We start from the raw sequence: 13336 nt of genomic DNA, 5'->3' as shown, positions 1-13336 counted from the left end.
GAAAACAGAATTAGTCAGACAGAGGATGAGTTAGAGAAAACTAAGAAGAAGGTGAAAGAGCTTAAAAAGAGAATGAGAGACACTGAAAACAACAACAGAGACATATGGGATGATCTCAAAAGAAGTAACATTCACATAATTGGCCTGCCAGAGGAAGAAAGAGAGGAAGGGGAAGCAAACATTCTAGAGGAAATAATAGAAGAAAACTTCCCAGACCTGAATAACAGAAAGGACATCAAGATTCAAGAGGCCCAGAGAGTACCAAAGAGAATCAACCCAGACCTGAAGACACCCAGACACATCATAGTCACAATGAGAAGAAGTAAGGATAAAGAAAGGATCCTAAAGTCTGCAAGAGAGAAACAAAAAGTCACATACAAGGAAAAACCCATAAGATTATCTGCAGACTGCTCCACTTAAACTCTAAAAGCTAGAAGAGAATGTCAAGATATCTATCGAGTCCTGAATGAAAAAGGGTTTCAACAAAGGATAATATACCCTGCTAGACTTTAATTCAAACTAGATGGAGGGATCAAAACCTTCTTAGACAAACAACAGTTAAAGGAGGCAACCATCACCAAACTGGCCCAAAAAAAGACCTCTTATAAACAAGACCATCAATACAATACTGGCAATATATCAGAGCAAACAAAAAAAATGTTTTTTGAGCAATGGCACTACAATACATTAAATCCATAATATCAATAAATGTCAATGGCTTAAACTCACCCATCAAAAGGCACAGAATTGGGGGATGGAGCAGAAAACATAATCCAACCATATGCTGCTTGCAAGAATCCCATCTGTCACAACAAGATAAAGACAGACTTAAAGTGAAAGGATGGAAAAATATTATACAGACTAACGGACCACAAAAAATGGCAGGAACAGCCATTCTCATCTCAGACACGATAGATTTTAAATTAAATAAATAAAAGATAGGCAAGAACATTACATAATTATTAGAGGATCAATTATCCAAGACTTAACAATCATTAACATCTATGCACCCAATGAGGAACCATCTAAATACATTAAGCACCTACTGAAAGAATTTCAAAAATACATCAACAGTAATACAATAATAGTGGGAGACTTCAGTACCCCACTCTCACACTTAGACATATCAACAAAGCAGAGAACCAACACAGATAAGAGAGAACTGAATGAAGAGATTGACAGACTAGACCTCTTGGACATTTTCAGAGTCCTTCACCCCAAAAAACTGGAATACACCTTCTTTTCAAATCCACATAACACATACTCAAGGATAGACCACATGTTAGGCCACAAAGACAACATAAAAAAATTCAAGAACATTAAAATCATCCCAAGTATCTTCTCAGACCACTGTGGAGTAAAACTAACATATAACAACAAACAGAAAATTATTAAAAGTCACAGAATTTAGAAACTAAACAATATACTCCTTAAGAACCACTGGGTCAGAGATTCACTCAAGCAGGAAATTCAAATGTTCCTGGAAACAAGTGAAAATGAAGACACAACATATCAAAATATTTGGGACACAGCTAAAGCAGTACTGAGAGGGAAACTTATAGCCATACAATCACATATTAAACACCAAGAAGAAGCTCAAATGAACGACCTTACTGCACACCTCAAGGACTTAGAGGAAGAGGAACAAAGGAACCCTAAAGCAACCAGAAGGACAGAAATCACTAAAGTTAGAGCAGAAATAAACATCGAAAATAAAAGAATCATACAAAAGATCAATGAAGCCAAATGTTGGTTCTTTCCCCCCATTTTCTAACCCAAGATTATTGTATAGTCACCTCCTTGGTGTCACACTTAGGACGCCTTTTTCACTGTCCTGCTGACAGTGTAATATCCTACCTGTCCAGCCACTATTGTCAGAGCTCATTCCACTAGCTGCCTCCAAGTCACCATCTTGGCTCCGCCTCAGGTTTTTTCTTAAGTTTCAAAGACAGAATGCACATGTAAATTATGAAATGAATAAAATTAACATAGATAATACATGATAAATAAGTTATGTGAACATATTACCGTGTGTAATACATACACAGATAGCATAAGACTTCAGTCAGATGTCTAAATTTTTACATATATTCTGAATAACAATTTTTAAGTTAATTTCAAAATACTGATTTTTGTGAATGCTATTAGAACTAAGTTATTTTTTAAAATAGTTGTAATGCAAACCAGGAAGTGGTATATCTGGTTAAGAAAAAACATTCCATTGCTCAAGTACCCAGGTTCAAAGTCCCTGGTCCCATCTGCAGGGGGAAAGCTTCATGAGTGGTGAAGCAGGGCTGCAGGTGTCCTTCTGTCTCTTTCCCTCTATCTGCCTTTCCCCTCTCAATTTATCTTGTATTTCAAATATCTAGTAATAAATAAAAATTTATATCTGTATTTCAAAAATTTGTATCTAACATATCCAGTAATAAATAAAAATGAAGAAAAATTAAAATATTTTTTTATTTAAGAAAGGATAAATTAACAAAACCATAGGGTAGGAGGGGTGCAACTCCACACAGTTCCCACTACCCAATCTCCATATCCCACCCCCTCCCCCGATAGCTTTCCATTCTCTATCCCTCTGAGAGCATGGACCCAGGGTCATTGAGAGTTGCAGAAGGTAAAAGGTCTGGCTACTGTAATTGCTTCCCCGCTTAACATGGGTGTTGACTGGTTGGTCCATACTCCCAGTCTGCCTCTCTCTTTCCCTAGTAGAGTGTGTCTCTGGGGAAGCTGAGCTCCAGGACTCATTGGTGGGGTCTTCAATCCAGGGAAGCCTGGCTAGCATCCTGATGGCATCTGGAACTGCAAACTCTAGTGTACTTCTGCTTTCAGGTATATATTTTGTAGTAGTTTATGGATACGTGTGAACATAAGCTCTCTCTCACAGAAACTGGTGTATATCTAGGTTTTGGGACTTTGTTAGTAAGTGAACCACCTGAGATGAAATTAGAGTATACTATGAAAGGAAAGGTCTCACCCGAGTAATGAAGCTGAAGGGTTGTCATTCCACATGTGAAGTCTCTGGACACAGTCTGAGGTGAAGCATGTTGAGGTGACAATCATTGTGTTGGTTAGGTTGTGATCAGTGGATGCAATATTATTTGATATGTATCTAACATATCCAGTAATAAATAAAAATGAAGAAAAATTAAAATAATTGTAATGCTAAAATTTGATAGACTACAATAACCTAGTAGTGGTACATTCCTTCAGAATTTTAATTAGTAGTTGTCTGTATTCATTTAGTTTTATTTATTCATTTACTTACTTACCTATTTATTTATTTTTTGACTTGCACACTCCTCAGCTCTAGATCTTGGTGGTACAAGGAGTTGAACCTGGGTTTATATCTCTTGACTAAGTGTGTATGTGTGTTTGTGTGTGTGTGTGTGTTTTACTATATTTGATGAAGAAACCATCACATATTATGTGCATTATATCCACATGTATATAAATAGACACATTATTAAAGTGACATTGTACAAAATTTTAGTGGAAAATAAAAAGCATATTTGAGGTTATTTTGATATTTTCAAGTACAATGTCCTTTCCTCTATCCTCTGATTTTTCTACCAAAAGTGGCCCTGAACTCATGTGAGTCCTCATGGAAGTGAAAAGGGGAGGGACTGGATTGGATCCTCATCCTTGATAATGGAACCAAAATATTGCATGTCCATGAGGTTGTGGAAACTGTTAAGAGTCTTGCTGATCATATATCATATACTCATCTTTTGGACAAACATGAGAAAAATTAGTGCTGAGATATAAAGGAATAAAAACTGCATATTTAAAATGTATTTTTTTCTTACATTATGATCATTCATTCATTTATTCAGTCATTCCCTTTGTTGGATAGAAGATGGTGGGATGAACCTCATATTTGGCTATCTGTTAGAAGCTATTCATTTTACTCCCTTCATTAACTTCTTGTACTGAGCAAAATAGACTTTTACAAATGCTGTTCTTTTAAGTGCTAACTTCCTAATTACTGTTAATACCAAATAAATAAAAGATTAATGATAGGATGATGGAAATAGTACAGTGGCTATGTAAAAAGAATTTCATACCTGAGGCCCCAAAGACCTGGGTTCAGCTTCCTACATCATAAGCCAGAACTGAGCAGTACTTTGATCTCTCTCTCTTACTCTCTCTAATAAAAAAATAAACTATTGGGGCCAGGTTGTGACACACCTCATTGAGCACATATGATATAGTGCTCAAGGATGTGGGTTCAAGACCACAGTCCCCACCTGAAGGGGATATCATCACAAGTAGTGAGGCAGTGCTGCAGGTGTCTCTCTGTCTCTCTCTCTCCCTCCTCTTGATTTATGGCTGTTTGTATCCAATAAATAATAAAATATTTTTAAAAATAAATAATAAACTATACTTAATTTTTAAAAGCTGAATTGCAAAAAAAAAAAAAAACAACATGCTTAATAGCAAGATTCTAACACAGTATCCTGGAAACATCTTATAAAATGTCCACATAGTACATGGAAATACTATATCGTCATTTGAAAACATGTTGGATTTGTATAACTACAAGAGATATAGCAGAATAAGAAACCAATTGATATACATTTGTCATGTTCTTTAGTAAATCTAATCAAATGTCTATTTACTTCAAGCTCATTGGACGACCAGCAATGCCATCATATTGGAGTCTTGGATTCCAACTGAGCCGCTGGAATTATGGGTCACTTGATGTAGTGAAAGAAGTGGTACAAAGAAACCGGGCTGCTGGCATACCATTTGTAAGTTGAACAAAGGCTGAAGTACTACACTGGATGTTAGTTACTATGACTTTTATAATTTTTTATGGCCTTAGTTGTTCTCAGTTCAGTTGTTGACAGGGATATACAGTTTTCTCATTCCTCTTGACAGGTGTCTTCAAAACATTGTCACCCCCAACTTAGGTCCTTTTCCATCATCAAATACCTGGACACCAAGGCCTTTCTCAGTCCTACCCTTTCCATGGATACCAAGAGTCCTTTGCTTTGGTTCAATATACTCTATCCATTTCAGTCCTTGTTTTTTAAATTTGATCTACCAGGGGCCAGGTGGTAGCTCATCTGGTTAAGCACACTGTTGGTATGCTTCTAAATTTTGTTTCTAAGACCCCTTCTGTTGCATTGCTTGACATTGAGTCTATTTACATAATCATTGTTTTCATTGGTTTAATCCCCACTGGTTCCTGTGCTGTTTTTCTTCTCCCCACCCCCTATCCTATGTACTTCCTCTTCCTGACATTTCCACCTCAGGATACATAAAAGATAGGGCTTTCTAATGAAGAGAGATTAGAAGAGATTAGATTGTTGAACTGCATCCTCACTCTTCAATAAAGATTGAACTGCGTTTCCAGCTCAGTCATGAGTCCCTGGCCGTCTCTCTACAGCCCATGAAGCTAGCCCAGCCCAGCATATGGTGCCTGGTGTGGGACCTAACCCACCCATCCCCCAGATAAGTAAACTTGGCCACCCATCCGCCATGGGATGCCTTTCTACTTATGAAGAGGTTTCCCAAAGCCTCTACTCTTTCTTAATGAAATAGTTTCTCTGTCTCTGGAACATTTTGCTCTGGGCCATACATTGGTTCCTTATGAACATGATCCTAGAGCTTGGAAGATGCACAGAGATTTCCCCTGGGACTTTCTGGACTTCCTCTCACATATTTCCCACAAAGAAGGACTACTCTAACTTGAAGAGCATTCTCCAGTACCCTGGCAGTCCCCAAGAATGGAGACACGTGGTTAGTTCTACCCTCCTGACTCGATTTTTTCTTCGATGGGAAGACATTTTTAAAAATGGGTGCCTGCAGCAATTCCACAGGAACAGTCAAAATCATCCTAGCTGCAATTTTGATGCAATTTTTGGACTAGGATGCCTTCTGGAGACTCATGATGCTACATGGTGAGATCTCGATAATCTGGCTCAAGGTGAAAGAAGCAAAAACTGCCTACTGCTTTTCTCTCGATTCCCTCCTCGGTGTTCTCTCTGAATGAATATCTTAAGTTTGCTGTCTGCTTTCAGTTGTGTTTTGTAAGCAAGTGATTTGAATGACTGAATTTTTGTATGACCCATTTTGCTGCGAGTATTCTAAAATTTAATTGACTTTAAAAAATGCTGGACACAGCCATGATTTCTAGAGACATCCAGAAACAGTCCAAAAATTTGTTTTTTTTTTTTTTCTCTTTTGATTTTTTATGTCTTAGAAACGTTTAATCCTAAAAACTGTATGAGTATGGGTGGGGTAGATAAAGCAACGGTTATGCTAATGATTTTCATGCCTGAGGCTTCTAACCATGGTTCCTCTGTTTACCTTTCCACATTTTATTGAGTTTAAACAACCTTAAAATCATACCAGAAAGGACTTCCAATTATAATGGAGTTATCAATTATAGTAAACTTCTAAATCTGCTACAAGTTTTGTTTGACAAGTAAGTGAATTACAGCTGTCAAGTCTTCACATGAAAAAGCATCTGCTCAAATGAAATCCCTGGAAATCCATTTGGACCCCTGTTCTCTGACATCACCCACAAGATGGCACAACTACAGCAGCATCCCCCCCCCCAAAAAAAAAAAACAATGATGTGACCTGGCATGACCTAAAAAACTGATTCACAGACTCCAACGCTCACTCTCTACATCTCTACAGAAAATACAGAATTCCAGTGGCTGACCTTCCCCATCGAGACAGACATGCAACATTTCATCCCCTGGCATTTCTTCTATGGTCATCTGCTTTGGACTGACACTTCTATCAGACTTACTGGTACACCTCTTGGACACTTTATACAGCTTTACAGCAGTTTCCCTTTATGAGGCTGGGTTTCTCAAAGACTGACCACAGCAGTCCATGGACTTTGCAGCCAGCAGCCTTGGGGACTCTGTAGGCCATGCCCGCTTACCTGCAGGCTCTGTTCACAAAGTCAGAAAAACCCCTCTCCTTACTAGGTCCTGCCCACTGAGGCAGGAAATGCCATTTGAGGCATTAAATGCCCCCAGAGGCAAGAGTTGCCCCCAGAAGCAAGAAATGCCATTTCACCTGCTAGGCACTATGCTTTGAGGAAGAAAACGCCCCTTCAGGCCTCCCCTTGACATCACACTGGTTCTTGCTGCTCTCTTACTTGTTCCTCCATGTCTTGTGCCAGTTCTTTTGAAAATGCCTGTACGATATAGGTTTCTATTCACCCCAAACTCCTGATACTATGGCCATTAGTTAAAAAGTAAGGGGGAAATGTTGGTATGCTTCTAAATTCTGCTTCTAAGACCACTTATGTTGCATTTCTTGACATTGTAGTCTATTTAAATAATCATTGTTTTCATTGGTTTAATACCCATTGGTTCACATGCTATTTTCCTTCTACCCATCCCCTATCCTATGTAATTCCTCTTCCTGACACTTCCACCTCAGGATACAATAAAAGACAGGGCTTTATAATGAAGAGAGATTAGAAGAGATTAGATTGTTGAACTGCATCCCCGCTCATCAATAAAGATTGAACTGTGTTCCCAGCTCAGCCATGGGTCCCTGATCATCTCTCTACCATCCATGAAGCTAGCCCAGCCTGGCAGTACACACAATACAATACACAAGGACCTGCATTCAAGCCCCTGGTTTCCATCTGCAAGAGGAAAGCATTGCAAGTGGAGAAGCAGAGATTCTAGTATCTCTCTGCCTCTTTCCTTCTAGGTTTCCCCTCCTCTCTCAAGTTCTATGTCTCTACCCAATATTAAAAATAAAAATATTAAATTTGATATATTAGTGAGATTATTTAGTATTTATCCTTCTCTTTCCTGTTTATCTTACTTAACATAATGTCTTTAAATTCCATCCAAGATAGAGCAAAGGAGATGACTGTATGTATGTATCTATGTATGTATGTATGTGTGTATATATGTATGTACTCATTCATTCATTTTTACCAAAGCATTTTACCCTGGCTTATGGTGGCATAGGGGATTGAACCTAGGACTTTAGAGCCTTAGGTATGAGAATCTCCTTGTATAACCATTATGCTATCTAACTCTGCCCTTCATCATTTCTTAGTTGAGAGGATTAATGGTTTACAGTAAATGCAGTTGTTGATACATGCGTAAAATTTCTCACATTTCTGGAAAACACTTCTCATCTCCAGTCTAGGTCCTCCTTCACCATCATGCACCAGTATCTGAAAGCCCATCCACCCCCCAGAGTCCTTTCATCTGGTCAGTCTTATTCTTATTTTTTCAATTTTTGTTTATGAGTGAGATCATCTTAAATTCATCCTTCTCTTTTTGACTTATTTCACTTGACATGATTCCTTCAAGCTACATCCAAGATGAAGTGAAGAATGTGAATTCATTATTCTTAATAGCTGAGTAGTATTCTATTTGTATATAGACCACAACTTAGCTAATCATTTTTTTTGTTGGACGCCTGGGTTGCTTCCAGGTTTTGTCTATTACAAATTGTGATATTATGAACATAGGCACACACAGGTCTTTTTGGATGAATGTGTTTTATTCCTTCATTTTTAACAGATGAGTATTATGTCATTATTTATAACACATGCATGATTTTCACTTTATATGTCATGTATACTTAGCATATAGCAAGTATATTACATGTGCAACTAGTCATATAGAAGCTACTTTAATAGTCACATATTGTTAGAGATTATTAAGTTGTTTTTTTTTTTACGTATAATGAAATGCTGTGTTGAATTCAGGACCTCCTGTATGAATAGCATGTGCTTTGCTTAGTGGACCACCTTGTAGGCCTGTCTTCTTTTTTTTTATTTATAAAATGGAAACACTGACAAGACCATTGCATTAGAAGGGTATAATTCTACATACATCCCACCACCAGAACTCCATATCCTATCTCCTCCACTGTTAGCTTTCCTATTCTTTGACCCTCTAGAAATATGAACCCAGGGTCATTATGGGGTGCAGAAAGTGGAAGGTCTGGCTTCTGTAATTGCTTCTCCACTGAATATGGGAATTGGCAGGTCTATCCATACACCCAGCCTTCTCTCTCTTTCCCTGTTGGAGCAGAGCTCTGGGAAAGTGAAGCTCCAGGATGTATTGGTGGGGTCCTCTGCCCAGAGAATTCCGGTTGGCATCATGGTTGCTACTTGGAACCTGGTGGCTGAACGAAATGTTAACATATAATGCCAAACAAGTTGTTGACTAGTCATGAACCTAAAGCCAATAATATTGCAGATGAATATCTGGATGTCTCCATTTTGGAAATAGCTAGTAGGTCTATTTTAGTTATATTCCAAGGGGCCCATGACTTTACTAGTTTTTGCCTGAGCCTAATGTCTGTTATGCAGGTGGAACCAAGTTATTGGGTAGATGATGTCATGGCTGGAAAAAGGCCTAGAAAGCTTGATCAGGGAAGAGAGTATCTCCCAAATGTCAGAAAAGTGTATAAACATTGTTGACTGTAAACCCCATTGATTTTATCTAGGGTCCAAATTCAACTTGGGAGCCTATGTAACCACTGCATCCAAGTAGGTCTGCATCCAAGTAGGTCTGAGCTCAAATTCTGTGGTCATGAGTAGGAATGTTGAATTACACCAATTATGATCACTCATTTAAAATATACATCAATTACCAGTTAAGGATAACAGTGATTAGGCACAGCTCTTGTACTACAATTTACTGGAACACTATGCTAACTTTCAGGATACACAGGTCACTGATGTTGACTACATGGAAAACAAGAAAGCCTTCACTTATGATAAAGTTAAATTCAATGGGCTCCCTGAATTTGCTCAAGACTTGCACGACCATGGACAGAAATATGTCATCATCTTGGTAATGACTGACTCTATTGCCATTCATTCTCACACTGGTGATGTTGGAGGTCATTTACAACTTTTCCTTTCCTATTAGGACCCTGCAATTGCCATCAGTAAACGTGCCGATGGAGCACCATATGAAAGCTATGAGAGAGGGACTGCAAAGAAGGTGTGGGTGAATGAGTCAGACAGAACCACAGAAATTATTGGAGAGGTGAGTTATGACACTGTGTAGGATGGGTTTGTTTTCCAGTGTAGATTTAATCATTCACTTGCAAGGAGAAATGTTAGACAGAAAAAATAATCCTAATTATCTCTTAGTCATTTCGTTTGTGAAGATAGATAATTATAAGTGTGCTTTATAATTAAAAATAAAGCTGAGGCCACATGTTGGCACATCTGGTATAGTGCACCTGTTCCCATGCACAAGGACCTAGGTTCAACATCCTCACCTGCAGGGGGAAGTTTCACAAGCAGTGGAGCAATACTGCAGTGCTAGAGGTATCTCCTTTTCACTCCTTCTTTCTCTACCACTCCAATTCTTTTTATCTCTATCAGTAGAAATAATGAAAAATGGAAAAATTGTCATTGGGAATGGTGGAGTTGTGCAGGTTCTGAGTACCAATGACAATCTTGGTGGAAAAAAAAAACTAAAGCTAAAAAATATAATAAATAATAACAAAATTCTAGTGACTTTATGTGAAAATCACAGAAACAACTTTAGAATTTATATTTTGGGAATTAAGTTTTTATTAATTCACATTTCATCTTCACAAGAAAATAATGAAAAAGCTATGATTAAAATTCATCAATATAGGTGGAAATATAAGAATCTGACCTAAAGTTAATAACATATAATATAGAGGTACTACAAACAACAGAATTAGAAAACTTGTGAACTTTTAATTTCTAAAAACAAATATTTTATTTATTTATTTTTAATATTTATTTTATTTATTTATTCCCTTTGTTGCCCTTGTTGTTTTATTGTTGTAGTTATTATTGTTGTTGTTATTGATGTCTTCATGGAGAGAGGAGGGGAAGACAGAGAGGAGGAGAGAAAGATAGACACCTGCAGATCTGCTTCACCACCTGTGAAGTGACTCCCCTGCAGGTGGGGAGCTGGGGCTCAAACCGGGATCCTTATGCCGGTCCCTGTGCTTTGCGCCACCTGCGCTTAACCCGCTGTGCTACAGCCCGACTCCCATATTTTATTTATTTTAATGTGAGATACAGAGTTAAAGGTACACACATACAGAGAGAGAGAGAGAGAGAGAGAGAGAGAGAGATCAGAGCACATCTCAGCTCTGGCTTATATTGGTGAAGGGGATTGCAATTGGGGCCCTTGATTCCTCAAGCATGAAAATATTTTTTGCATGACCATTATGCTGTTTCCCCAGCCATCTAACTCTTAATTTTTATTTAAGATAAATGTTCTTTTGGAAAAAAAATCTAAGATATCTAAGTGTACATAAACCACTGACAGACCATACTCCAGGCAATTTCACCTCTCTCTCTCTCTACCCTCTCTCTCTCTCATAGAGATAGAGATAAATTGAGATAGGAAAGGGGACAGAGAGACAGAGAGACAGTTGCAACTCTGCTTCACCACTCGTGGAGTTTTCCCCTGCAGCTGGAGACCAGGGGCTTAAACCTGCATCCTTGCACACTGTAATGTGTGCACTTAACCAGGTGTACCACTGCTTAACCCCTTCTTTTTTATAATTAAATCAAGGGAAATTAAATAAAAAAAACAGCGCATCATTTATTTAAATGTAATCTTTAGTGTTATTTGCAATAGTGATTATCATAACCATTACTTTAAAGAAATATGTTCCTTTAAGTAGTTAAAATTTCCACCAGAATTCTTCCTCAATAATTATAGGTTTCATTAGGAAAAAATATTCCTAAAAGATCATGATATTACAGTACAGATACTCACTAGCATTCTCCACTCAGATAATTTGCATTATTGCTTATTTTCCCTTTTAGTAATGGTTTCATGTCACTGGTATGCCTGTTTTTCTAGGTGTGGCCAGGGCTAACAGTATACCCTGACTTCACTAATCCCAGCTGCATGGATTGGTGGGCAGATGAATGCAACATTTTCCACCAAGAAGTGCCATATGATGGACTTTGGATTGCAAGTATCTGTATTAAATCAGCTCTTGTAAAAATCAATAGAGTTATTTTGTACCCAGTACAAAATATACTGACAGGATATTTTAACATAATGACCATTATTAATATTTTCTTTATTCATTTATTGGCTCAGTTTCATCCTTATTTAGTTAAATTTTTTAAGTTTATTTTCTATAAATATATCAAGTAAATGATTTCAGGACTTATGATCTATAGTTTCTTACAACTTTCTGCTCTTCGTTTTATTTTCATTCAGGATATGAATGAAGTATCCAACTTTGTTCATGGTTCAACCAAAGGATGTGCTAAGAACAAACTGAATTATCCACCTTTCACCCCTGGTAAATTTGATCTGATTTACTTCTATCATGAAATGAGAATAATTTTCCCTTGTCAGAATGTGAATTCTAGTATATATTTCCAAATCATAAAATGTAGTATATCTGAAATCAATGTGGTTTTAATTGGTTGTTTTGCTAATACCTAAGCCTCAAAAAATAGAATTATTTTAAATTTTGGTAAACCTATTTTTCATCATCATTATTCCAGGTCAATTTTTCCAATAGAATAAGACAGAGAGGGGTCAGGTGGTGGCACATCTGGTTGAATGAACATGTTACAATGTACAAGAAGACAAGTTTGAGCCCCTGGTTCCCATCTTCAGTGAGCTTTGCAAGTGGTGAAGTGCTTCAGGTGTCTCCCTCTCCATCTCCCCCTTCAATCATGATTTCTGGCTGTCTCTACACAATAAATAAAGACAATTAAAAAGAATTAAAGAAAAAGAAAAAGGGAGACAGAAAGACACCACAGCACAGAAGCTTCCTCCAATGCAATGGGACTGGGCTCAAGCCTTGAAAGTGCACATAGCAAAGCCAGTGCATCATCCAAGTGAACTGTCTTGTTGGGCTAGTATATCTTGATTTATCATTATCACTGACAAATTGCTCATGATTAGGTAATTAATAGACAGAAACAAACTTTGCCGGGGTCATGTTTCACGAGCACTCTTCCACAAGCTGTAAATTTGTGTAGCTATTATTACACCTGAAAGAAGTAGTCAGATACCATAAATTCTAATATATATATATATATATATATATATATATATATATATATATATATATATATGTTTTTCAACATTGAAATTGGTAAAGAAAATAATTTAAGAAAAAACAGTCATAGAGACAGGAGGAAAAAAGGGAGACACATTTGGATGTAGCAATAGGGTTATGTGTGGCTTGGAGCGGAACAGAGGACTGAATCTGGAAGAAAAAGGAGGAAATTAAACACAAATGTAGACGGTTATTTGTAGAGATGATAACTGATCCATGCTCCTGGCAGCCATTACCTACCTCCCCTCCCCCCCCTCCTTATTTAGTAGAACATAGAAATTTAAAGGGA

General features: G+C 37.5%; 1 protein-coding gene across 1 annotated transcript in view; it reads left to right on the top strand.

Moving 5' to 3' along the window:
- The window catches only part of SI (sucrase-isomaltase), a 143875-nt gene that overhangs the window by 49801 nt on the left and 80738 nt on the right, over window positions 1-13336 (top strand). Inside the window, exons 9-13 of the mRNA XM_007523647.1 lie at window positions 4632-4757; window positions 9678-9809; window positions 9888-10007; window positions 11823-11936; window positions 12192-12276. Coding sequence (XP_007523709.1) covers window positions 4632-4757; window positions 9678-9809; window positions 9888-10007; window positions 11823-11936; window positions 12192-12276 — 577 coding nt within the window. The remainder of the gene's footprint in view (window positions 1-4631; window positions 4758-9677; window positions 9810-9887; window positions 10008-11822; window positions 11937-12191; window positions 12277-13336) is intronic.

The sequence above is a fragment of the Erinaceus europaeus genome, chromosome 14 (genome assembly GCF_950295315.1).
Source record: "Erinaceus europaeus chromosome 14, mEriEur2.1, whole genome shotgun sequence".
NCBI lineage: Eukaryota > Metazoa > Chordata > Mammalia > Eulipotyphla > Erinaceidae > Erinaceus > Erinaceus europaeus.
Note: the sequence above shows the minus strand (reverse complement) of the source record. Positions and strands in the feature narration are given on the sequence as shown.